Source organism: Danio rerio, chromosome 15 (assembly GCF_049306965.1).
Source record: "Danio rerio strain Tuebingen ecotype United States chromosome 15, GRCz12tu, whole genome shotgun sequence".
NCBI lineage: Eukaryota > Metazoa > Chordata > Actinopteri > Cypriniformes > Danionidae > Danio > Danio rerio.
In genome coordinates this window covers 47,155,001-47,182,244 of record NC_133190.1, presented here as the reverse complement: position 1 = coordinate 47,182,244, position 27,244 = coordinate 47,155,001, and the positions used below count along the sequence as shown (strand labels likewise).

The window sequence follows — 27,244 nt, the reverse complement described above, 5'->3', positions numbered from 1 at the left end:
GCGTGGAAATCATACTAAAACATTGCGTACGCACAAAGCTGTAAATGTGCGGACGCAGAAAAAAATTCAGATGTATGAAACACTGCGTACGCCGAATCTCACGCATATTCTTTTGTACACCCGAATGAACCTGAAACTGCCTCCCCTCCCTGCCTCCTCCACCGTATGAATATGCTAATGACTCTACTTATGGCAAAACCCAACGAAAAAGCAACGGCAAAAGCAAGCAAAAAGAGAAACTTTGAACAGAACGTGAATTGGAGGTGCTGCTTTCGGAGGTAGACGGGAGAAAAGCGGTGTTATTTGCAAATTTGTTCTCCGGAATTAACAACAAAAGAAAAAAATAGAGAGTTTAGCTAATGCGGGTAACACAGTTGGGTCTGAGTGATTTAAAACGAAATAGTGTGATTTATAGGTGTAAAATGTTGCAGTACAAACAACAGTCTCAGTGGCGCAGCTCATAAGTCGCATGTCTACATGCTTTGACTTGTTAAAGCATGAACTCGGTTCGAATCCAGCGTCTGATGAACTCTTTTTTCTTTATTCCCCCGCTACATATCAGATTTTGCCTACTATTTATAACGAGAAAGACAAGTAGGAATCATTAATAAGTTTGTGCATCATATTTTATTTGCACATTTATTGAATGGAAATGTTTCTGATTCACGCATGCAAATTCATCTTCAGATGAATAGCAATGTCTTTATAGCAATGTGCGTGCGGTAGATTGCTCAGATTACATTGGGAAAACAGGCGACTGCTGCAAATTGTGCTTTAATGTTTAGCTGGTCAACTGTATGGTATGGGAACCTTATATACCTGCTAGATGAACCAGTCTCATACAGCTGCCATTGCAAGGCTCAGACACTTTGTAGAGAGCAATTTAACACAACTGCCTCTAGGAGTCGCCAATGGAAATAAAACACACACGCACAAAAAAATGTGCGTACGCCAGCCAGAAAGCTGCCGTGAAGTTGTGCACATTCCCACGTTCAGTTCATCGTTAGTTAATCCAAACATGAGCGATTTTGATCGTGAAACCTGGCGTACGCAAAGTTTTTGTGCGTACGCAGCGTTGATACATGAGGCCCCAGGTTTATGCCTTTATGAACACAGTGTCTCCATCTTCCGACAGTCTCTTCCAGCAGGATAACGCACCATGTCATAAAGCACGAATCATCTCAGACTGGTTTCTTGAACATGAAAATGAGTTCACTGTACTCAAATGGCCTCCACAGTCACCAGATCTCAATCCAATAGAGCACTTTTGGAATGTGGTGAAAAGGGAGATTCAAATCATGGATGTGCAGCCGATAAATCTGCAGCAACTGTGTGATGCTCTCATGTCAATATGGAGCAGCCTTAGTGTCGACGCATAGCCTTACGTCGTGGCCGTCGGCGTCGCTGACATGCACCGCTTAAAAAATGTAACTACACGTCGCAACGACGCGTAGCGCAAGCTCTGTGATTGGTCGGCTTGGTAGTGCTGATGAGTCTGGGCGGGACCGATAGCTGCGCAAGCCGATGGAGTGATTGTTTACAAGTGTGAAGTCCCGTGAAGGAGCTCGGTATGGAAAGTTTGAATGTGTTTACCTCATGGTTAAAGTTGTTGCACGTCCGCCAGTTTGAGCCACTTGTACATTCAGAAACCGTTCAGAAAAAAAAAACACCAGTGGAGAAACTCGACACAGAGGAACATTAAAACCTCACTGCCAACTAGCGTTTCGGAAGTGTTAATGCAGAACAGAAACAGCACGCAGAAGTATAAATGCAGAGCTACGCGCGTTACATGCGCCGTGGGTCACGGCGGTCACCTGACGCAGAAGTATAAACCAGGCTTAACAGCTACTCTGACTGACAGTGTTTACACAACAACGGCAAAGCTGGTTGAGGCACAATACTTCCTGGTGACGTGGAGCCGATCTGCGAATCACAGTACATTATGTTATCTGACCAATCAGAGCCTCTTGAGGGCGGGCTTTCGAAGGAACTAGGATATATGACAGCGGTTTTCATGTTAGCTGAGTAGCTGTATATAATTAAAGTAAGATATATATAAAAATAACGAGATTATCAAGAAATAAAGCATGAGCACACATTGATTTGCATCTTATAAACACAACCAAGCCTTAAAAACACACTCTTGACCACCCCTTTAAAAGAAAGATCTGTAAGGGGTGTATGTACATATATATTAATTTTAAGACTGTTTCAATCATTTGTGCACGTAAGCATATAAGAGTTTGAATGTGTGTACTTGATTATTCGTGTGCGGTGTGTGTTAGTGTGCACGTGAAAAACTGGGGGCTGCTGCTCCTGCATGTTGACGTGTGTGTGTGAAATCTTCAGAGCTGCTCTTGACTGCAGAGCATCGTCCTTGATGATCTCAGCTGAAGCAGGTTACCATAGAAACAGGTGTGACTGTCTCTACTGCAGCAGGGTTGCACATCAGTCGCTGCGAGCGGGAGTGTGTGGCTCTGGTATTCATAATGTATAGCAAATATAGCAAAATGAATAGATGTTGACCTTCTGGGGACATTTGTCTGGTTTTCTGGTATCGTGTAAATGTAAAAATACTGATTAGTTTAAGACTATTGTTTAGTTTAAGACTATGGATGGGGTAGAGAGACAGAGAATATATAGTTTATGGAGTAGATATACATTATTATGTTTGACGCAAGAACCTATAAAACATGAAAATGTGTGTGTGTGTGTGTGTGTGTGTGTGTCTGCGCACATGTGTATGTGCATTTGTCTCTGTGTGTTTGCATAGTATTTATTGGTGCATTTGTGAATGCATGTGCGTGATTGTGGGAGTGTGTGTGTGTGTGTGTGTGTGTGCATGATTGTTAGTATGTGTGTAAGTGTGTGATCATTGGTGAGTGTTTATCTTTATGTGTGAGTGCATGTTTGTTATTTTGTGTTTGTGTGTATGTATTAATATATCTCAGTGTATTTGTATTGGTGTGTGTTTGTGTGTGTTTGTGCATATGTGAGTGCATGTGTATAATTGTGGGAGTGTGTGAGTGTGTGTGTGTGTGCATGATTGTGAGTATGTGTGTCTAAGTGTGTGTGTGCATTGGTGAGTGTTTATATTTATGTGTGAGTGCATGTTTGGTATTAAGCAGGGGTGCATGTGTATAATTGAGGGAGTGTGTGTGTGTGTGTGTGTGTGTGTGTGTGTGTGTGTGTGTGTGTGTGTGTGTGTGTGATTGTGTGTGTGTGTGTGTGTGTGATTGTGTGTGTGTGTGTGTGTGTGTGTGTGTGTGTGTGTGTGTGTGTGTGTGTGTGTGTGTGTGTGTGTGTGTGTGTGTGTGATTGTGCATGATTGTGTGTGTGTGTGTTTGTGTGTGTGTGATTGTGCATGATTGTGTGCATGATTGTGTGTGTGTGTGTGTGTGTGTGTGTGTGTGATTGTGCATGATTGTGTGTGTGTGTTTGTGTGTGTGTTTGTGTGTGTGTGATTGTGCATGATTGTGTGCATGATTGTGTGTGTGTGTGTGTGTGTGTGTGTGTGTGTGTGTGTGTTTGTATGCCACATAAGGACACAAATTTGCATAATGACATGAGTATGACAGGTATTATGAGGAGACGGGGGGCTTATGAGGACACTGGCCATGATGACCTAATTTTTCCAAAAGCTCACAAATTTTACATATACATACATACACATTTAATTCAAAACTAAAATAGTTTCTGATTAGCATTAGGGTTAGGTGTAGTGTTGGGTAGGGGGATAAAAAATAGAGGAAAATTATGTAATGTCCCCACAATTCACAAAAACAAGTGTGTGTGCATGAGCGTGTAGTGCACAGGTGTCAAACTCAGTTCTAAAAGGGCCGCAGCTCTGCACAGTTTAGTTCCAACCTTAATTAAACACACCTGATCAAACTAATTGAGTCCTTCAGGCTTGTTTGAAACCTACAGGTAAGTGTGTTGGAGCAGGGTTGGAACTAAACTGTGCAGGGCTTCGGCCCTCCAGGAATTGAGTTTGACACCCCTGGTGTAGTGTATGTGTGTATGTGAGTGTGTTTTGTCTCACTGGTATGTAGTAGGGCTGACGTTGATGCAGCGCGGGTGACTGCCCGACTCAAACTTGCTGGCCAGCGTGACGTTGTTCCCGAACAGACAGTAGCGCGGCATCATCACACCCACAACACCAGCCAGCACTGAGCCCGAGTGAATCCCGATCCTCAGCTACAGAGATGGAGGAGAGAGGGAAATCAAATCAGCTTTATTTACATGTACACTTGATGTCAACATTATTATTATTATATTTATTTCTTTCGTTTTTCCCGAATGATGTTTAACAGACCAAGGAAATTTTCACAGTTTTTCCTATAATATTTTTTTCTTCTGGAGAAAGTCTTATTTGTATTATTTCGGCTAGAATAAAAGCAGTTTTTAGAGCTATCGCCGCCCTCTCTATTCTGCCGCCCTTGACGCGGATATAACTGAGGGCGCGGGTGGTGAGGGTAGTGTCGGGGATGCCGCCCTCTCTATTCTGCCGCCCTTGACGCGGATATAATTGAGGGCGCGGGTGGTGAGGGTAGTGTCGGGGATGCCGTCCTCTCTATTCTGCCGCCCTTGACGCGGATATAACTGAGGGCGCGGGTGGTGAGGGTAGTGTCGGGGACGCCGCCCTCTCTATTCTGCCGCCATAAACGCGGATATAACTGAGGGCGCGGGTGGTGAGGGTAGTGTCGGGGACGCCGCCCTCTCTATTCTGCCGCCCTTGACGCGGATATAACTGAGGGCGCGGGTGGTGAGGGTAGTGTCGGGGACGCCGCCCTCTCTATTCTGCCGCCATAAACGCGGATATAACTGAGGGCGCGGGTGGTGAGGGTAGTGTCGGGGATGCCGCCCTAGACGTGGATATAACTGGGTGCGCGGGTGGTGAGGGTAGTGTCGGGGACGCTGCCCTCTCTATTCTGCCGCCATAGACGCGGATATAACTGACGGCGCGGGTGGTGAGGGTAGTGTCGCCGGCCTCTCTATTCTGAGGCACCGTGCCACACTTTTTACGTTATTGAACAAAGTAAACAATACAACCATAAATGGTCTGGAACAAATCAGACAACAGACAAATAGCAAATAGCAAAGCGTTTTACTAAATCACAGAGAATTAAGTCATTCTTTTTTTTATTTGTTTAAGCGAATAAAATTATGATTTTTAATCTGTTCTTATGTAAAAAGAACTTCCCAAGAATAATAATTGAGTTAAATTCTAAGTTACGCGTTTCATCTTTCAAAAATAAACCAAATAGTGCACTCCCTGACAAAAGTCCAAGTTTTAGGAACAACACATAATAAGTTGACTTCTAGTTGATCAATTGGTATCAGAAGTGGCTTATATGAAAGGTAAAGGCCTCCAGATGACGCTTATTTTTACCACAATAAAATATGATCATGCCTTGATTATTAATGATTTAATTAGGACAGTAAGGTCTGACTCTGCTTAGACTAAAGTCTCATCACTGAACAGAAATAATGTCCAGTATAGAATATAAAGTCCTGCTGCAGTGGAGACAGAATGAATATTGTGTCTGACTCCATCATGAGCTTGGAGGACTGCATCCATACATCTCTGCACTGACTCAAATCACTGATTAATAAAGTCATCTGGAATGGCAGAGAAAGCCTTCCTGCAGGACTCCCAGAGTTCATCAAGACTCTTTGAAATCATCTTCAATGCCTTCTCGATCTTACCCCAGACATGCTCAATAATGTTCATGTAGGCTGACTGGGCTGGCCAATCCTGGAGCAGCTTGACCTTCAGGAGCTTTGATGTGGAGGCTGAAGTATGTGAAGGAGCGCTATCCTGCTGGAGAATTGTCCCTCTCCTGTGGTTTGTAATGTAATGGGCAGCACAAATGTCTTGATACCTCAGGCTGTTGATGTTGCAGATCTCTCGCACACCCCCATACTGAATGTAACCCTAAACCATGATTTTTCCTTCACCAAACTTGACTGATTTCTTGAATCTTGGCTCCATGCGGGTTCCAGTAGGTCTTCTGCCGTATTGGTGATGATTGGGATGCAAATCAACTGATGATTCATCAGGAAAATCCACCTTCTGACACTTCAACAAATGATCGACTAGAAGTCAAGGTATTCTTTGTTTCTCTTAAAACTGAAATCCACAACAACACTTTTGTCACTTTTTCTGTTGTCAAAGCTTGTAAATCCCACCTTTGCATCTATGATGGCTTAAATGCTCTCTAGTATGTGTAATAGAGCTAAAATGTGCATGTGTGTGTGAAAACTAACCACACACATACACACACACACACACACACTAAAGCGTCACCATAGCAACTTCAGAGAAGATCTAATACTGTCAAGAGTGCAAGACGCACACCAGCCGAGCGCTAAAGAAGAGCTAACAAGGGCAGCAGTGACTGACAGCTGTCAATCACAGAGCAGTACACACCTTCCCAATCGCACTGATGTAATGGACGTAATGTTAGTACGAATGTTTTGCAACAGAGATAATGACACAGTCGTGACAGACGCTGGATCCGCATGTGAACACAGACATTATTCATGCGTTTCTAAACATCAGGCTTATTACGTGAGCTGAACCGAACTGCTCATAAACAGAGGTGTTATGGAAAGGGCAACTTATTACTGCCGCTCTCGTGTCACGGAGTCCACAAATATACACACTCACGCTCACATTTAATGATGATGCATGGTTGCCCACGGCGACGACCCTGATATTATTCATGGCCTTGTTGTCATGCTGACAGTGCTGTCAATCATACAGCAGACTAGACTACAGCGGAGTCTCTCCAGACATGTGCGCTAGCGTACTGTAACATTGGCTGTTTACGTCCACACATACAAATATTCAAATTACAATATACATAAAGCTTTTTAAATTGTTTCCATCTCATATCTTTAAAGTGCACATCAAATCAAAACTAACCATATTGTTTTGAGGTGAACAATTGAATAAGAGCTGGTGAATGGTTATAGTAATGCGTATGTATAATTATTATTCATGAGACTGTGTTGTTATTATCCTATGAGAAGACGCATTGCTTAATTATTCATGACAGCATGTGCTTATGCTTCAAACTGTGAGTCTACATGAGAGATGTGATTATGGATCACTCACAAGTGACTATTTGTTTTTGCTTTCGATGTGGGAAATAATATACCTTCTCATCAATATACAATTAAGACTTTACAGCTCTTTTGATATAACAATCAAATGTCTAGCCTAGAGCACCGTCTGCTGTTAAAAAGTAAGCCTAGTGTGCCATCTGCTGTTAAAAAGTAAACATAGAGTACTGTCTGCGGTTGAAAACTAGCTTAGAGCACCATTTTCTGTTAAAAAACTAGCCTAGAGTGCCATCTGCTGTTAAAAAGTAAGCCTAGTGCGCCATCTGCTGTTAAAAACTAGCCTAGAGCGCCATCTGCTGTTGAAAACTAGCCTAGAGCGCCATCTGCGGTTGAAAACTAGCCTAGAGCGCCATCTGCTGTTGAAAACTAGCCTACAGTGCCATCTGTTGTAAAAAATAGCCTAGAGCACCTTCTGCTGTTGAAAACTAGCCGAGGGTGCAATTTCTGTTTAAAAAAACTAGCCTAGAGCACCATGAGCTGTTAAAAACTAGCCTAGACCACCATCTGCTGTTAAAAACTAGCCTAGAGAACTGTCTGCTGTTAAAAACTAGCCAAGAGCACTGCCTGCTGTTAAAAACTAGCCTAGAGCGCCATCTGCTGTTGAAAACTAGCCTAGAGCGCCATCTGCGGTTGAAAACTAGCCTAGAGCGCCATCTGCTGTTGAAAACTAGCCTACAGTGCCATCTGTTGTAAAAAATAGCCTAGAGCACCTTCTGCTGTTGAAAACTAGCCGAGGGTGCAATTTCTGTTTAAAAAAACTAGCCTAGAGCACCATGAGCTGTTAAAAACTAGCCTAGACCACCATCTGCTGTTAAAAACTAGCCTAGAGCACCATCTGCTGTTAAAAACTAGCCTAGAGTACTGTCTGCTGTTAAAAACTAGCCTAGAGCACTGTCTGCTGTTAAAAACTAGCCTAGAGCACTGTCTGCTGTTAAAAACTAGCCTAGAGCGGTGTATTCTGTTTAAAACTAGCCTATAGCGTCGTCTTCTGTTAAACACTAACCTAGAGCGCCATCTTCTCTTAAAAACTACCATTGAGCGCTGTTTGCTGTTAAAAACTAGCCTATAGTGTCATCTGCTGTTAAAAATTAACCTAGAGCTCCATCTTCTGTTAAAAACTAGCCTAGAGCACCATCAGCTGTTAAAAAAAACTAGCCTAGACCACTGTCTGCTGTTAAAAACTAGCCTAGGGCGCCACTTTCTGTTAAAAAACTAGCCTAGAGTGCCACCTGCAGTTAAAAACTAGCCTAGAGCACCATCAGCTGTTAAGAACTAGCCTAGAGCAATGTCTGCTGTTAAAAACTAGCCTAGAGCACCATCAGCTGTTAAAAACTAGCCTAGAGCGCCACTATCTGTTAAAAAACTAGCCTAGAGTGCCATCTGCTGTTAAAAACTAGCCTAGAGCGGTGTCTTCTGTTAAACACTAGCCTAGAGTGCCATCTTCTCTTAAAAACAAGCCTAGAGCACTGTCTGCTGTTAAAAACTAGCCTAGAGCTCCATCAGCTGGTTAAAACTAGCCTAGAGCGGTGTTTTCTGTTTAAAACTAGACTATAGCATCATCTTCTGTTAAACACTAACCTAGAGTGCCATCTTCTGTCAAACACTAGCCTAGAGTGCCCTCTTCTCTTAAAAACAAGCCTAGAGCGCCATCTTCTCTTAAAAACTAGCCTAGAGCACCATCTTCTCGTAAAAACTAGCTTAGAGCGCCGTCTTCTCTTAAAAACTAGCCCAGAGCATCATCTGCTGTTTAAAACTAGCCTATAGTGTCATCTGCTGTTAAAATTAACCTAGAGCTCCATCTTCTATTAAGAACTAGCCTAGAGCACCGCCTGCTGTTAAAAAATAGCCTTGAGCACCCTTCTTTGTTAAAAACTAGCCTAGAGCACTGTTTGTTATAAAAACAGAATCAGAATTCAAGCAAAAATAGTGAAGCAAAATCTATGCAGAATCGGTTTCTCGAATGCTTTTTAAACACAATCAAGCCTTTAAAAACAGCTGACTTGTCACCCCTTCGGTCAAATTCTGAAATGATTCAGTTTAAAAAACAAACACAACCATCCCGGCCTTCATCACACAACATGCCTGGAGATCTGAACACACAGACACACAAGCGGCTCTCAGACACGCGATCAGCTCGTTGACTCGCACTAAACGAGAGAAAACAGCAACAATCTAACAATCAATTAGCGACAAGCACTTGAGTGTTCTGCTGTCGCCATGGCGACCGGATTCCGCACTCTCCCTCTGTCTCTACGGTGAGTCCAGTGCTGTCGACGCAGCTATTAAACACTAGATCCTTTGCACACACACACACACACACACACACACACACACACACACACACACACACACACACACACACACTCACACACACTGGTGGAGAAGTTAAACAACAGCTACGCCCTCAGCATACAGCCAACACAGGTGAGCAGATTAAAGAAATTAACTATATCAAACACATTGCAGACAGGCGGCACGGTGGCTCAGTGGTTAGCTTGTACAAGTCCTGGCTGGACAAGTTGGTATTTCTGTGTGGAGTTTGCATGTTCTTCCCGTGTTGGTTTCCCACAGTCCAAACACATGCGCTATGGAAATTGCACAAGCTAAATTGTCAGTAGTGTGTGTGTATGGGTATTTCCCAGTGATGGGTTGCAGCTGAAAGGGCATCCGCTGTGTAAAACAAATGCTGGATAAGTTGGCGGATGAATAAAGGGACTATGCTGAAGGAAAATGAATGAATAAAGCTGATTTAATTCGCATTAGTCTCATAATTGATGAAGTTTGCTTTACTAATTCTGTTATATCTGTCTCTCTGTGTGTGTGTGTGTGTGTGTGTGTGTGTGTGTGTGTGTGTGTGTGTGTGCGTGTGTGTGTGTGTGTGTGTGTGTATATATAAATATTATAGAAATGCAGAAAGCCATAGCAAACTTAACCGCTAATTCACCTTGATTGGCTTCCCGTCAGGCGTCAGCACTTCCTCTGACAGCTCCATCATCTTCAGCGCCATGAGTGCGATTGGCTTAGCATGGCTGTCAATCTTCCTGTGGAGCCCGCCCGCCACGCAGTACGCATCGCCAATAGTTTCAATCTGCAGAGAAGGGGAGAAGATTCTTATAAGAGTCTATTGAACGCAACTCTGAAATGATTAGCCCAAAAAAGCATCACTGCTAATGCTAATGCTGCTAATGCCAAACGCCGCTTTGTCATTAGCTAAGATGTGCTTTACATGAAAAAGTTAATGTTATGGGTTTTACAAAGTAGTAAGTAATACCAACACTTTCATAGAAGGAAAATCCCTGGTTTTACTGTGCACACATGATGGACAGACACAACACGTGTGTATACAAACACAACCATACACATAGACAAATACACACAAAAGACTCACACACACAAACAAACACAGACTCACACACAAATACTCAAGTGTGCACACAAACACAGATACAAATGCACAATTAAACACACACACAGACACACACTTACACACACACATACTCGTGTGCACACAAACACACATGCAAATGCTCAAACACGCAACACACAATCACACAGATACACACACAAACACATGCAAATGCTCAAACACGCAACACACAATCACACACACACACACACACACACACACACACACTCGAGTGCGCACACAAACACATACAAATGTTCAAACACGCAACACACAATCACACACACACTCAAGTGCGCACACAAACACATACAAATGTTCAAACACGCAACACACAATCACACACACACACACACTCGAGTGCGCACACAAACACACATGCAAATGCACAAACACACAATCATACACACACACACATTCGAGTGCGCACACAAACACACATGCAAATGCTCAAACACGCAACACACAATCACACACACACACACACACACAAACATTCAAGAGCGCATACAAACACACATGCAAATGCACAAACACGCAATCACACACACACACATTCGAGTGCGCACACAAACACACATGCAAATGCTCAAACATGCAACACACAATCACACACACAGACACACACACTCGAGTGTGCATCCAAACACACATGACTCACAATCACACACATATACTCAAGTGTGCACACAAACACAGATACAAATGCACAATTAAACACACACACAGACACACACTTACACACACACACACATACTCGTGTGCACACAAACAAACATGCAAATGCTCAAACACGCAACACACAATTACACAGATACACACACAAACACATGCAAATGCTCAAACACGCAACACACAATCACACACACACACACACACACACACACTCGAGTGCGCACACAAACACATTCAAATGTTCAAACACGCAACACACAATCACACACACACTCGAGTGCGCACACAAACACATACAAATGTTCAAACACGCAACACACAATCACACACACACACACACTCGAGTGCGCACACAAACACACATGCAAATGCACAAACACACAATCATACACACACACACATTCGAGTGCGCACACAAACACACATGCAAATGCACAAACACGCAACACACAATCACACACACACACACACACACATTCAAGTGCGCATACAAACACACATGCAAATGCACAAACACGCAATCACACACACACACATTCGAGTGCGCACACAAACACACATGCAAATGCTCAAACATGCAACACACAATCACACACACAGACACACACACTCGAGTGTGCATCCAAACACACATGACTCACAATCACACACATATACTCAAGTGTGCACACAAACACAGATACAAATGCACAATTAAACACACACACAGACACACACTTACACACACACACATACTCGTGTGCACACAAACAAACATGCAAATGCTCAAACACGCAACACACAATCACACAGATACACACACAAACACATGCAAATGCTCAAACACGCAACACACAATCACACACACACACACACACACACTCGAGTGCGCACACAAACACATACAAATGTTCAAACACGCAACACACAATCACACACACACACACACTCGAGTGCGCACACAAACACATACAAATGTTCAAACACGCAACACACAATCACACACACACACACACACACACACACATTCAAGTGCGCATACAAACACACATGCAAATGCACAAACACGCAATCACACACACACACATTCGAGTGCGCACACAAACACACATGCAAATGCTCAAACATGCAACACACAATCACACACACAGACACACACACACACACGAGTGTGCATCCAAACACACATGACTCACAATCACACACATGCAAATGCTCAAACATGTAACACACAATCACACAATCACACACAGACACACACTTACACACACACATACTCATGTGTGCACACAAACACACATGCAAATGCTCAAACATGCAACACACAATCACACACACACACAGACACACACACACACACACACAGAGACACACACACACTCATGTGTGCACACAAACACACATGCAAATGCTCAAAAACGCAACACATAATCTCACACACACAGACACACACACACACTCGAGTGCGCAAGCAAACACACATGCAAATGCACATACACACAATCACACACACACACACACACACACTTGAGTACGCACACAAACACACATGCTAATGCACAAAACAACCCACACAATCACTTACACACAGACACACACATACTGAAAGACACACAAACACACTCAAGCATGTGCGCACACATGCACAAACACACAAACAGACTCACACACTTACACACACACATACCCATGTGTGCACACAAACACACGTGCAAATGCTTAAACACGCAACACACAATCACACAAAGACACACACACACATACTCGAGTGCGCACGCAAACACACATGGAAATGCTCAAACACACAATCACACACAAAGACACACAAACACACTCAAGTGCGCACGCAAACACACATCAAATGCACAAACACACAATCACACACAAACACTCGAGTATGCACACACACAATCACATACACACAGACACACACATAGAGAAAGACAAACACAAACACGCTCAAGCATGCGCACACACACATGCACAAACACACAAACAGACTCAGACACTTACACACACACACATACTCAGGTGTGCACACAAACACACATGCAAATGCTCAAAAACGCAACACATAATCTCACACACACAGACACACACACACACACTCGAGTGCGCACGCAAACACACATGCAAATGCACATACACACAATCACACACACACACACACACACACACACTTGAGTACGCACACAAACACACATGCTAATGCACAAAACAACACACACAATCACTTACACACAGACACACACATACTGAAAGACACACAAACACACTCAAGCATGTGCGCACACATGCACAAACACACAAACAGACTCACACACTTACACACACACATACCCATGTGTGCACACAAACACACGTGCAAATGCTTAAACACGCATCACACAAAGACACACACACACACACACTCGAGCGCGCACGCAAACACACATGGAAATGCTCAGACACACAATCACACACAAAGACACACAAACACACTCAAGTGCGCACGCAAACACACATCAAATGCACAAACACACAATCACACACAAACACTCGAGTATGCACACAAACACACACACAATCACATACACACAGACACACACATAGAGAAAGACAAACACAAACACGCTCAGGCATGCGCACACACACATGCACAAACACACAAACAGACTCAGACACTTACACACACACACATACTCAGGTGTGCACACAAACACACATGCAAATGCTCAAACAAGCACATATAATTACATAGACACAGACACACACACACACACATACAAAAAAGACACACAAACACACTCAAGCATGCACACACACATGCACAGACCCACATAGACAGACACAAATTCACACACACTCATACATACATAGATGCACATAAACTCACACACTCATACATAGACAGACACTTACACACATACTTGTGCGCACACAAACACACATGCAAATGCACAAACACACACACATAGACAGTTAAACACACACACATCCAAACATACGCACAAAAACACACACACACACATACAGAAAGAAACACAAACACACTCAAGCATGCGCACATACATGCACAAACACACACACACACACACACACTCAGTTTTGGATTGGGCCTCTTGACGCTCTCAGGCGCTGCTGTCAGAATATAAACGCTCTCTGATGAACAACACTTAACACAACACAGGTGAGGGACACATGAATATGAATATCTCTCGCTCTCTCTCGAGACCAACTGATGCCGGCACACCAATCACAACAACAAACACCATTTGCATACAGGAAAAGACAAAGAGTGTGTGCGCGGTTCAGGGCTGGCATCGCATGCTCACACACAAACACACACATACACACACACTTTTATTTGCTGTAATGGAGTGCTGCCATTTATAATCCCAATTTATTGACATACACACACTAAGTGCCTTTTCATTGAACACGCGTCGGTCCACATCGTGTCCGTGCATGTGTGTGTGAGTGTTTTACAGAGCAGCTTGTAAAGTTAAAAGCTTTTAAATGATGATGTATTTCCAGATGCCCAGCTCAGAAATTCAATACAGTGGGGTATTTAAATAGCCCATATTATACATGAAAAAGGGTCATATTTGGGTTATAAGGGTCTCCAACAACATACTGATATGCATGCAAGATCAAAAAACACTTTCATGGTCTTATAATCTGCATTTATTTTTACCCAATTATCCCAGCGACTCCCATATGAATCGTTCAGTGATTCATTTGTTCCCAAACCCCTCCTTAGCGCGAAGCTAATCTGCACTGATTGGACCGATGACAGTCTGTTGCAAGTGTTCGACAGCGTTCAGCGCTAGACAAATGCCCAGCGCTAGACAAATGCCCAGCGCGGTTTGTCAAGCCCCCGGGGGACGGGCCAGCGCGATAACACCGTGACCGTCATGACCCCCCGCACGGGAAGTATGAACGACACTTAGCAGTGAAAATGAAACCGATAGCGTGCACATCATTTACAGAGCGTGATTTCCGTGACCGAGCTTTTCTCCCTTCTCAGCTGTAACTCAGATCATTTCTATTGGCAATTATTGCTGTGGCACCTCTTGCGTGAAGTGTTATATGTGCTCAGAGCTTACCTGTACTCTGCTTTACCCAAAGATCCCATCCCCAGCCAGGGGGTTGTAGTGCTCACCAGCGTGTAGCAGGCTGCCTTTGTGCCTAATAAACTGGCCTTATTTTGCACGCACCCCTGGTGTATTGTCTGCCCATTCTCACAAGTCTCATACATCAGTCTTTTCTGATCCTTCCTTTAACAAACGAATGAATCGCCCACTGTAGGCGTGTAGACTGCTGAATCACTTATTTCCCCTCACACCTTAAATAATATCCAGGTAAGCACAGCCTCTTCTTGACTCATGACTTCAGGATCTGTTTGTCTTCGCTGCTGTGTTAGTGGGCACGGCGCAGGTTTAAATTTTCCCGGGTTTGCGCGCATAACAACTATGTTTCGTAGTCACGTCGAAACGGCTAAAGACTCGATATGAAGACGATTCATTCTAACCACTATGAGTCGACTCTTTTTTTTTTAGATGAATCAATAGTTTAAAAAACTGTCCACTTTCAGATTTAAGCCTTAGCTGGATACTTCACTTCACTTAGATCTGTGTTACACACTACATGGAAGCTCGTTTTCGAAAACCCACAATAGGGGCTCTTTAAAACACGTTGCGGTCGTGTTTCACACCATAAATCTACAGACTAAACAGCTCTACAGTCAAAAAAGGATTTAAAGGGGACCTATTATGCCTCTTTTTACAAGATGTAAAATACGTCTCTGATGTCTCCAGAGTGTGTGTTTGAAGTTTCAGCTCAAAATACCACATAGATAATGGGTTATAGCCATAGACTGTAAAATATATGGACGTAGTATCCGTGACGTCACTCATAGGTTTCTAAAAAGCGCAAAAGAAGCCACAAGTAGGCGCGGCCAACCATCGCCATTTTGTTCGCACGTCATCACACCCACGGCGGGATACCAAACAAGGGCAAAGAGGCGGAGAGTGGGCGGAGCTACAGGCGCATGCTGGCATTTTGCTTGGACCTGGTTCAGACACCTGGTTTACTTTGGGAGAACGCTTAATACTTTATCACCTGCGACTCGTTTGTGTTCTGACCACTTGTGCTTGGTTGTATACTATATCAATAAAGTGTTTAGACTTTTAAAAACACTGCTGTAATACATTGAGCCACTAAACACTGTTCTTATGACGTTTCTCAACAGGGGGAAAACGCGAATTACATCCAAACACCTCAGATATAGTCTGTGTTAGTTAATGTAAGACTATTGATGAAATCCAGCAGAACACTGTATGACAACGCTTCAGATGACTGTTCTAGAGCCTACAGCTAATCAATCTGACAGATTCTGGAGTGCATTACAGCTCTAAATATAAATATAAACGATAAATGATCTTAAATAAAACACATACATGTATAGAGATGGTATATAAGTAAATAACTTTACTCACATGGGAAACGAAGGCCACGTGAATGGTTTGTGAGCACAATTAAGTGCACTCAGCATGCCAAGTGACCACTCCCTTAATTATGCAAACTTAATATAACTTAATATAAAGGAAACGGATGAGTTATTAAAAAATTCACCCCCATCACAGTTGTTATGAAGGGTAATATTAGCTGTATTAACCAAAATCTTTTTTTGTACCAGGCTGTAAACACCCTTTTTTCTGCTGTAAAGTTGGCCATTCTAACAGTGGGCTCAATTGAAATTTGCTCTGTTTTGGAGCCCGGAGCGGCCAGGACTAGCGGAACTTCAGATGAATTGCAGTTTTAGTTACTTCCGTATTGGCTTCCTGAGAGAGAGAGGGAGGTTGCCGCTTGGTTATAGCTCCCTGAAGCTGACCCTTTTAGGCTTTGATCCTAATCGTGGCATTTTGGCGACTGTCGCTTTAAATGCAAATAAGATTGTGCTCTTTTTCAAAAGAGGGCGGAGCTACAGATGCCTATGTGTCAGCATGGTGGCAGATTCAGAAAACTAACTACTGAGGCTCAGATGGTGACTAGTGGGCGGGGCTTTCCCCCTCTGATGACATGTACAAAGGGAGAATGTCATTCAAAGGGTTTCTGCATCAAGTCTGATTATAACAAATACAATTAATACATTTTTACCATTGTAAGCTGGCTATATGCACAGACTACTTAAACCGCTAATAAAATTGATTTTTAATAATAGGTCCACTTCAAAACAAAAAGAAATGGCTTTTAAAGGTGCAGTAGATGATCTGCCACAGTGCATCTAGACAATGTTCATAGCGCTTCACTTTTTCCACATTTGTTTATGTTACAGCTTTATTCCAAAATGGATTAAACTATTCGTCAACATTCTACACACAATCCACCATAATGACAATGTAAAAAAAAAGAGTTTTTGAAATGGTTGCAGATTTTTATAAAATTAAAAAGCTGAAAAATCACATGTGCATCAGTATTCACAGCCTTTGGTGTGAAGCTTTAAATTGAGCTCAGGTAGATTCTGTTTGCACTGATCATTCTTGAGATGTTTCAGCAGCTTCATTGGAGTTCACCTGTGGTCAATTCAGTTGATTGAACATTATTTGAAAGGGCATACACCTGTCTATATAAGGGCCCAGGGTTGACAGTGCATGTCAAAAGCACAAACCAAGCATGAAGACAAAGGAATTGTCTGTAGACCTCCGAGACAAGATTGTCTCGAGGCAGAAGGCTGGGGAAGGTTACAGAAATATTTCTGCTGCTCTGAAAGTTCAAATGAGCACAGCGGACGCCATCTTCCAGAAATGGAAGATGTTTGAACCACCAGGACTCTTCCTAGAGCTGGCCGGCCATCTAAGCTGAGTGATCAGGGGGGAAAGGCCTTAGTCAGGGAGGTGATCAATTACCCGATGGATACTCTGTCTGAGCTACAGCGTTCCTCTGTGGAGAGAGGAGAACCTTACAGAAGGACAACCATCTGTGCAGCAATCCACCAATCAGGCCTGTATGGTAGAGTGGCCAGACGGAAGACACTCCCTGCTTGGAATTTGCCAAAAGGCATCTGAAGGACTCTCAGACCATCAGAAACTAAATTTCTGGTTTGATGAGACTAAAATTTAACTATTTGGAGTGTATGCTAGGCGTTACGTATGGAGAAAACCAAGCACCGCTCATCACCAGGCCAATATTATTCCTAGAGGGAAAGATGAATGCAGCAATGTACAGAGAGACATGATGAATAGAAACCTGCTGCAGAGTGCGCTTGACCTCAGATTGGGGTAACGGTTCATCTTTAAGCAGGACGATAACCCAAAGCACACCGCCAAAATATCAATGGAGTGGCTTGACAACAACTCTGTGAATGTCCTTGAGTGGCCCAAGTGCAGCCCAGACCTAAATCCTATTGAACATCTCTGGAGAGATCTGAAAATGGCTGCACACCGTCACGTCCCATCCAACCTGATAGAGCTTAAGAGGTGCTGCAAAGAGGAATGGGCAAAAACTCTCAAAGACAGGTGTGCCCAGCTTTTGGCATGATATTCAAAAAGACTCGAGGCTGTAATCGCTGCCAAAGGAGCATCAACAAAGTATTGAGCAAAGGCTGTAAATACTGATGTACATGTGATCTTTCAGGTTTTTTATTTGCAATTAATTTTCAACAATTTCAAAAACTCTTTTTCACGTTGTCCTCAAGGGGAATTGTGTGTAGAATGTTGAGAAAGTAAAGGAATTTAATCCATTTTAGAATAAGGCTGTATTGAAAACAATTGTGGAAAAAGTGAAGCGCTGTGAATACTTTCTGAATGCACTGTATGTAGTTGCTAGTAACACCTTAGCAACTACATGACAACACATTCTAGCCAGACTGAATAATAAACATAACATATGAAGGATTTTTCCCTCAAAATTAGCTTTTCCATAATAGTGGAAATGCTAATTAAATAACATTTATTTTTATTTTAAAGGGGACGTATTAGTAAAAATCACTTTAATAAGGGGTTTAAACACAATTGTGTGGCAGCAGTGTGTGAACATAACCAGCTTCTAATTCAAGAGTTCACACTTAGCTGATGATTAATTATAAAAGCTTGTTTAGCATGCTGTCCCGGGAGAGAGCCCTGAGCTCATGAGATCCTCGAGCCCAGGGCTCCCTCCCATTGCAAGGCGGGAGGGGAGTTTGAGCTCAGGTAGATCTCGAGAACTCCCCTGCTGTAGCAAGTGATTGCTCTTGAAAATAACTACGTACTAGAAGCGTGTCTATGGTGCCAATTTGGATCGTTCAATTGACTTCATTGCATGTTTTTAGGCGGTGGGAGGAAACCGGGGGAAACCCACGTGAGCACGGGGAGAAGTGCAAACTTCACACAGAAATGTCTGCTAGTTTGGTAAAGCCAGGAACCAGAGACATTCTTGCTGTGAGGCGACAGTGCTACGCACTGGGCCACCGTGTCACCCGTCTAAGAAGGAGGAGTAGGGGAGGAAGGGGGGACTCTTCAAAATGAAGATAGCAGTGGAATGAAACCCAGGGTATTTATAGTAGTTTAGGAGTCGTCTGATTGGAGCGTAGTGAATTAGATAATGCGGATCCAGCCGCTAGCAATCATAAGCACGTGATCCTCTCGAAATTTGTTTATATATAAACTTCACTAATAACACCAGGCGGTGCATGAGGAAAGCCAAGAGAATTATCAGCGACTCCAGCCACGCAAGCCATAGACTTTTCTCTCTACTACCCTCAGGCAGACGGTTCCGCAGCATCCGGTCACGCACCAGCCGACTGAAGGAAAGCTTCTTCCCTCAGACTTTCAGGCTGATGAACACTTAACACACCCCACACAGACTCTTCCATACCTCTCATTGCACACCATCAATATGTAGCATGCACCGCACTTTAACCAATCCATACTTGAAACAATACTGCCTACAACTATGTGGACACCTATTCATTGTACATATCGCTGTCAATTTTACATTGTCCTGTTTTTTTTGGGAGTGTGCTGTTGTATTTTGCACTGTCATTGTATTTGCACTGTCTATATGTTGCATCTGGAGCCAGCACCTAAGCTTTTCACTCATCATAGCACACGTACTGCTGATGATGTGACAATAAAAGTGATTTGATTAGATAAAAATATATTAATTGTATTTTTTATAATCAGACTTTATAAAAACAGAAACATAATAGAAACAGACAAGCCCCGCTCACCAGTGACCATCTCTTCCTCATTAAATTAAGATTACAAAACATTTAACTAAGAGTAAATTAAAAAGAAAAACAATCAAATATAAGAACTACTATTAATCATGCAATCGTTCGAAAAAAAAATCTAAATTTGCCAGCAAAATGAACCCTAGTTTACCTTATAGACGTCCAGTATGCCGCACTGGTAGTCGAAGCGCGTGTAGAGCTCGTTCAGCATGCTGATGACCTGCATTGGCGTGCACTGCGCACACACGGCCGTGAAGCCCACGATGTCAGAGAACAGCATGGTGACATCATCAAACTTCTTGGCCTGAACCGGAAGGCCCTGCCAGAGTCTCTGAGCCACGTCACCGGGAAAAATAGAGTAGAGCAAGTCCACCGTCCTCCGCTTCTCCTCCTCTAAAGCCTGGTGCGTTTTCTCCAGCGTGGCTTTCAGTTTGTCCATCCGCTTCTTCAGTCCGTCCTGAGCTTTGGCCTGTTCTCCAACCTACAGAGACAATGAGAGAGAAATCAATGTAAATATCTTAAATATTATTATTTATTGTTACTGTTTTAAACCTATATGTTGAATTTTGTTTAAAAAAATTGATATTTAATTATAAGTCATTTCTAGGGCACACCCACCAAAATGACATCACGTGTGGCGTCATGAATAGGGATGTCAGACAGATGTAAGCCCCGCCCCATCAGCTCTTCCAGCCTATCAACACGTGGCGAGCCCAGAAACATGATGGAGTTTGATTCGGGGAGGTGAAGCATCTGCCCTTTCAGCTCCATTACCTGAAAACACACACACACACACACACACACACACACAACTTCAATGTTATTCGACTTTTAATTAAAAAAAAGTATTTCAAAATATGGCCTCAGTGGCCGCAATTTAGAAATTAAAAATTTGAGAAAAAAAGACAATGAACAATCCAAAAGAAGAACAAAAAAAAAACACTGTAACAGGAATCAAATAGAGGATGAAAAACATTTTCTTCTTATCTGTCCCAAATCCCTACTTACACTATGCTATCCCAACCGTGCCCAGGCCCGTTTCCCGGATTGTTTGAGAAGTGTGAGTGCAAAACGCACCAAAGGCCGAAACTAAAAGCGAGACGTGACTTTTAAGGGACTGTTTCATATGGATTAATTAATCAATCTTACTGTTAAGTGAACGCAAACTGCCGTAGATTATTAAAGACGCAAACCCCTCACTGCACGACAGCTGCACCTTCAGCAAACCTCCTAATTCCTGCAGCACAAGGACTTTATGATTGTTTATGAGCGCCAAAAGTGGTGGATCTGTTCGGCGAAATATCTGACTTCGCGTCACCGCCCTAAGGACAACGACTAAAATGATATAACTAGACAAATCTCCACTGTGCTGAGCGAGAGCGCTTCTCACTGAACAGCGCAGCTTCGATGACGTAAGCATGCCCAGGACCCATTGTAGTGTGAGTGCGGGCCGTCGGGGATATACAGCCACATTTCACTGCTACTCATTTCACTGCTACTCATGTGATATTGCATTTATGTGATAGTTTGATGGCATTATCGTGTGTATAAAAATAAAATCAAACACAGTCTAAAAACCCTTTTTTATGAGGAACTACTTTCTTCCGCCATTCATTCACTTCTGCAGCTGATGTCTGAAAAGCAGAAATTGTTGCTCATTCACCAATGTCACTTTAGAGCTAGTGTTTGAATGATTCTCTAGCGTAATGTCTAAAGTGATGACAAAACAGCTGATTTTGCTCACATTTTAAGATTATAAGACTGAACGGCATGAAATGCCATCAGTCTACGGAGATTTTTCAGTATTAAATATACTGTGTCTCTCAGAGATAGGTTGTGGCTGGAAAGGCATCCGCTGAGTCAAAACATGCTGGCTAAGGTGGCGGTTCATTCCTCTGTGGCGACCCCGGATTAATAAAGGGACTAAGTCGAAAAGAAAATGAATGAATGAATATATATACTGTATATGTATATACTGTGTGTGTGTGTGTGTGTGTGTGTGTGTGTGTGTGCAAATTATACATATATATATATATACACACACACACACACACACACACACACACACACACACACACACACACACACACACACACACACACACACACACACATAAAGCCAGTTGCCGAGACAGTCCAGTATGTTGACATTATCAGGGGACAATGTGGACCTTTTCCTTTGAATGATGTGTGCTGAGCGTGCAATGTAATCTAACGGCAATTCGTAACTTTTTGATATATATATATATATAATCTTACAATGAAGTAATATTAAATCACCACAGAAACCACTTAGAATATTATTATGAAATATAGAACAATAATGTCTAAAATTAAGTGAGTTTTTTCTTAAAACAAGCAAAATTATTATTAATGGGGTAAACAAAATAATTTTATTTCATAAGGAAAACACACAAAAAGATTACTTAAATCAACATAGCAACCACTAAAATAATATTGCTTCAAAATAATAATAATAATAATAATAATAATAATAATATTAATAAAATAAAAAAAATAATATTAACAATAATAATAATGTTAAAATTTGTTAATAATGTAATGTTATACAAAAACACTCAAAATGACCAGTAAACCACTAAAATCCTTATAGTAACCACTTAAACTCCCTAGCAACAGCGTCCTAACATCTCCCCAGCATAACCGCATTAGGTTATCTAACAGGACAGAGATATTGACTTCACACTTGTTCACAAGCTCTAATGGAGGCAAACAAGAATTCACGGTGTCAGTGGAAAGTTTAGTATGTTGTAGAAGTGTGAGTGTGCGTGTGTGAAAAAATGCAAGCATGTGTGTGTTTTTCCTCGCCTCTGTCCCGGCTGTATAGATGTATTATGCAGAGACGGGGAGTTCTGCTTAAATAATGCAGTATGCTGCAAGACTGGGCTGTGCGTCTGTCTGTGTGTGTGTGTGTGTGTTTGTGTGATCGTACACTTCTGTACTCAGTCTCATCACTCTAAAACTTCCCTGTTTCTATGGCGATGAGAGGACTGTGAACTCGACCCTCTACACAATCATCCAGCAGATGCACACATACTTGTATCATACAGTTTCGCTTTCATGTTTCAAGTGTTCATTCCTACATTCGAGAACACACACACACACACACTTCTTCTAGGGGGTCTCCATGGCAACCTTGTAAATGAGCAAATTTCCAATTCACTTCGTTCTGACACACCTCTAAAAAGCCTGATATATACAGCTGAAGGCAAAATTATTAGCCTCCATATGAATAATATATTTTCCCATGTGCTGTTTAATGGAAAGAGGGTTTTTCCAACACATTTCTAAACACAAGTTTTACTAGCTCATTTCTAATAACTGATTTATTTTATCTTTGCCAAGATGACAGTAAATAAAATTTGACTAGATATTTGTCAAGACACTTCTATACAGCTTAAAGTGACAATTAAATGGGGAAATGAAGCACTCAGTCAAGTTTACATAATTTCAAACTCGATTAATGTAACTATTTAGAATAAAACGGCATGTTTTACTATAGATTTTAGACCTAAAATCTAGGTCTAAAATCGCCGCAATCTTGAAATATCCCTATGTCTGACATCCCGGGGTTGGTTCTGTTCCCTCAGCTGAACAGATACAGTGGAAGTAATGGACTGAACACGAAGACTGGACAGCCTTATTTAACCCAATGCTTGAAGTTGTGGACATGGAGCTGGTGCAAATACAAGCATCAGACTATATATATATATATATATTCAGTTCAATTTATTTCACCTTTATTTATAAAGCGCTTTTAAAATTTGGATTGTGTCAAAGTTCAGTATTTTTAGTGTTCAAGTTCAGTTCAGTTTAGCTCAGTTCAGTGTGCTTTACCGATCCTAAACCATGCAAGCTAGAGGCGACAGCGAAGAGGGAAAAAAAAAACTTCACCGATTGGTGAAAGTGAAGAAAAAAGAAAAATTTGATATATATCCCACATGTGTCTAATACACACACACACACACATATGTATAAATATATATATATATATATATATATATATATATATATATATATATATATATATATATATATATATATATATACAGTTGAAGTCAGAATTATTAAACCCCCTTCATATATTTTTTGCTTTATTAAGTATTTCCCAAATTATATTTAACAGAGCAAGGAAATTTTTACAGTTTGTCTGATAATATTTTTTCTTCTGGAGAAAGTCTTATTTGTTTTATTTAAAAAAAAATTTAAACACCATTTTAGGGTCAGTATTATTAGCCCCTTTAAGCTATTTTTTTCCCCGATAGTCTAAAGAACAAATCAATCATTACACAAAAACTTGCCTAATTACCCTAACCTGCCTATTTAACCTAATTAACCTAGTAAAGACTTTAAATGTCACTTTGTCAATTTCTGTGTGGAGTTCGGGCTCATCTTTGGGGTCATCTGAAGGCTATTGTCTATAATGTGCAGATACGAGATGTGCAGCACCTGAAACTACGGATACTGGACGCCTGTGCTGGCATTTCTCCTGCGGTGTTGCTGTCAGTGTGTGAAGAGTGGGAGAAGAGCGTTGCATTGACAATCCAACACAATGTGCAGCACATTAAACACATTTTATAAGTGGTCAGAAACTTGTAAATAACTCATAAAAGAATAAAGTTACGTTAAAACAAAGCACAACATTGTTTTTTTTTTTGTTTGTTTTTTTTTTAATTCCCAATAAGTTTGATATGTCAAATGGCACTCTTCCTATTGACAAAACAAAAGTTGGATCCAAGATGGCCGACTTCAAAATGGCCACCACCCATCTTGAAAAGTTTGCTCCCTTACATATACTAATGTGCCACAAACAGGACGTTAATATCACCAACCATTCCCCTTTTATTAAGGTGTATCCATATGAATGGTCCACCCTGTATATTGTTTAAAACGAGACAATAGTTTTGCTTGTCTAGAAAATGCTTCTTGATTTAAGAATCTTTTGATATCCGAACTAGAAACAAGATTAAACCCTGCGTAAGAAGTGCGAATAATCATTTAATATTTAAAAGTAGGTAGATAACGACCCAGTAGTAAATGATGTGATTTGTTTCTTAAACTAAAGTGTTAGCGATTAAATATGTATGGTTTAAAGATATGCATCTGATTGAACTGAAATGCACTGCAAATAAGATGCAGATTTTCATGCTGAAATAAAGGGCTAAAGTAGCAGAACTGTTTAATGACTTCACCCCATGGAGTAACAAAAGCATTAAAGCACAAATCCTGAAGCTCAACTCCTGCGACGAGAGACTTTCAACACAGCAGAATCCTGCAGGAGAGATCCTGGCTCCGGTTCAAGCTTCACTGCAGAGGAACCGTTTATAGAACCAAACAATAAATATATAATCAGCCCAGAGATACAGACATATGCTTCCTCTGGCTTCAATATACACACACACGCACATACACACACACACACATAAAAAAAATAAATAAATAAAATAAATAAAAACCTCTTTCTTCAGCAGTCTATGTCTGTGAATGTATTTGTGGAAACTCTCTATTGTTAGTGGTGCGTCCTCCAGAACTGGATTTAGAGCAGCGTTTAAACTCTGATTCTGCTTCTGACTTTGATTCTGGATTTGTGTCGAGGCAGAAAAGAAAAACGCAGAGCGGCAGTTTTACTTTGAGGAAGTGGAGAAGAAAATAACCACTTTTTAGATGGATGACTAAAAAACGACTAATGGAACGATGGATTAAAAGATGGAAAAATGGAACGATGCAGAGAAAAATGGAACAATGGAGAGAAAGACAAAATCGGGACGATGGATAGAAGGACAAAAAATGAATGGATGGATAGAAATATGGAAATAGAAATGATAGTAAGACAAAAAAGGATGCATGGGTAAACAAGACATAAAAAGGATAGATGGATAGAAAGAAAAAATCTATTGAAGGATAGAAAGAGAGAAAAATGAAACAATGGTAGAAAGACAGAAAAAAAACGACAGATAGAAAGAAAAATAATGGAATGATGGATAGAACGACAGAAAACAGAATGATGGATAGCAAAACAGACAACTGAAATGATGGATAGAAAAACAGAAAAATGGAACGATGACGGAACGAAAGATAACAGAATGACGGAAAGAAAGACACAAAAACAGAATGATTGACAGTAAGAAAGACAAAAGGAAGGATGGACAGATAGACAGACAAACGGAAGGACAGACAGAAAGACGGATGGATAGATGGATATAACATACGTAGATGAAGGAATGGATGAAATATATAGATGGATGGATGGATGGATGGATGGATGGATGGATGGATGGATGGATGGATGGATGGATGGATGGATGGATGGAAGGGTGGAAATTACATTGGATGGATGGATGGATGGAAATATAGAGGTGGATTGACAGGTGAATGAGTGGAGGGATAAAGGGACTTATGGAATGAAGGGTGGATGGATGGGTGGTTGGATGGATAAATGGATGGATGGAGGCAAAAATATAGATATAACATTAGATGAGTAGATGGATGGAATGGAGAGAGGACGGATGGATAGCATTTGATGAGTAATTGGATGGATTGGTTGGATTTAATAGATATAGACCTCTGGAAAGACAGGTTGGGTGGGTGGAGGGATAAAGAGACCTATGCAATGATGCATGGATGGGTGGTTAGATGGATGGATGGATGGATGGATGGATGAATGATGGAATATAAAGAGAGATGGAGTGATAGATGGATAACTGATGGATGAAGCATTAGATAGATCAATGGATCATTGGACTGCTAATGGTTATAATAGGTAGAGATGGATGGGTGAATGGATGGATGGATGGATGGATGGATGGATAGTTGAATAGATGGAGGCAAAAAGAAAGCTAG

The 27,244-nt window shown here is 41.6% G+C and overlaps 2 protein-coding genes across 3 annotated transcripts in view; one reads left to right on the top strand and one right to left on the bottom strand.

The window, feature by feature from the left end:
• Positions 1-27,244, top strand: part of nlrc3l (NLR family, CARD domain containing 3-like) — a 480,833-nt gene that overhangs the window by 6,239 nt on the left and 447,350 nt on the right. The gene's annotated exons all lie outside the window — the stretch shown is intronic.
• Positions 1-27,244, bottom strand: part of gucy1a2 (guanylate cyclase 1, soluble, alpha 2) — a 72,184-nt gene that overhangs the window by 2,492 nt on the left and 42,448 nt on the right. For both annotated transcript variants that reach the window (XM_073924075.1, XM_073924074.1), the window contains exons 5-8: positions 21,003-21,158; positions 20,536-20,865; positions 10,076-10,219; positions 4,043-4,197 (exon numbers count right to left, since the gene is read on the bottom strand). In XM_073924075.1, the coding sequence (XP_073780176.1) occupies positions 4,043-4,197; positions 10,076-10,219; positions 20,536-20,865; positions 21,003-21,158 (785 nt within the window). The remainder of the gene's footprint in view (positions 1-4,042; positions 4,198-10,075; positions 10,220-20,535; positions 20,866-21,002; positions 21,159-27,244) is intronic.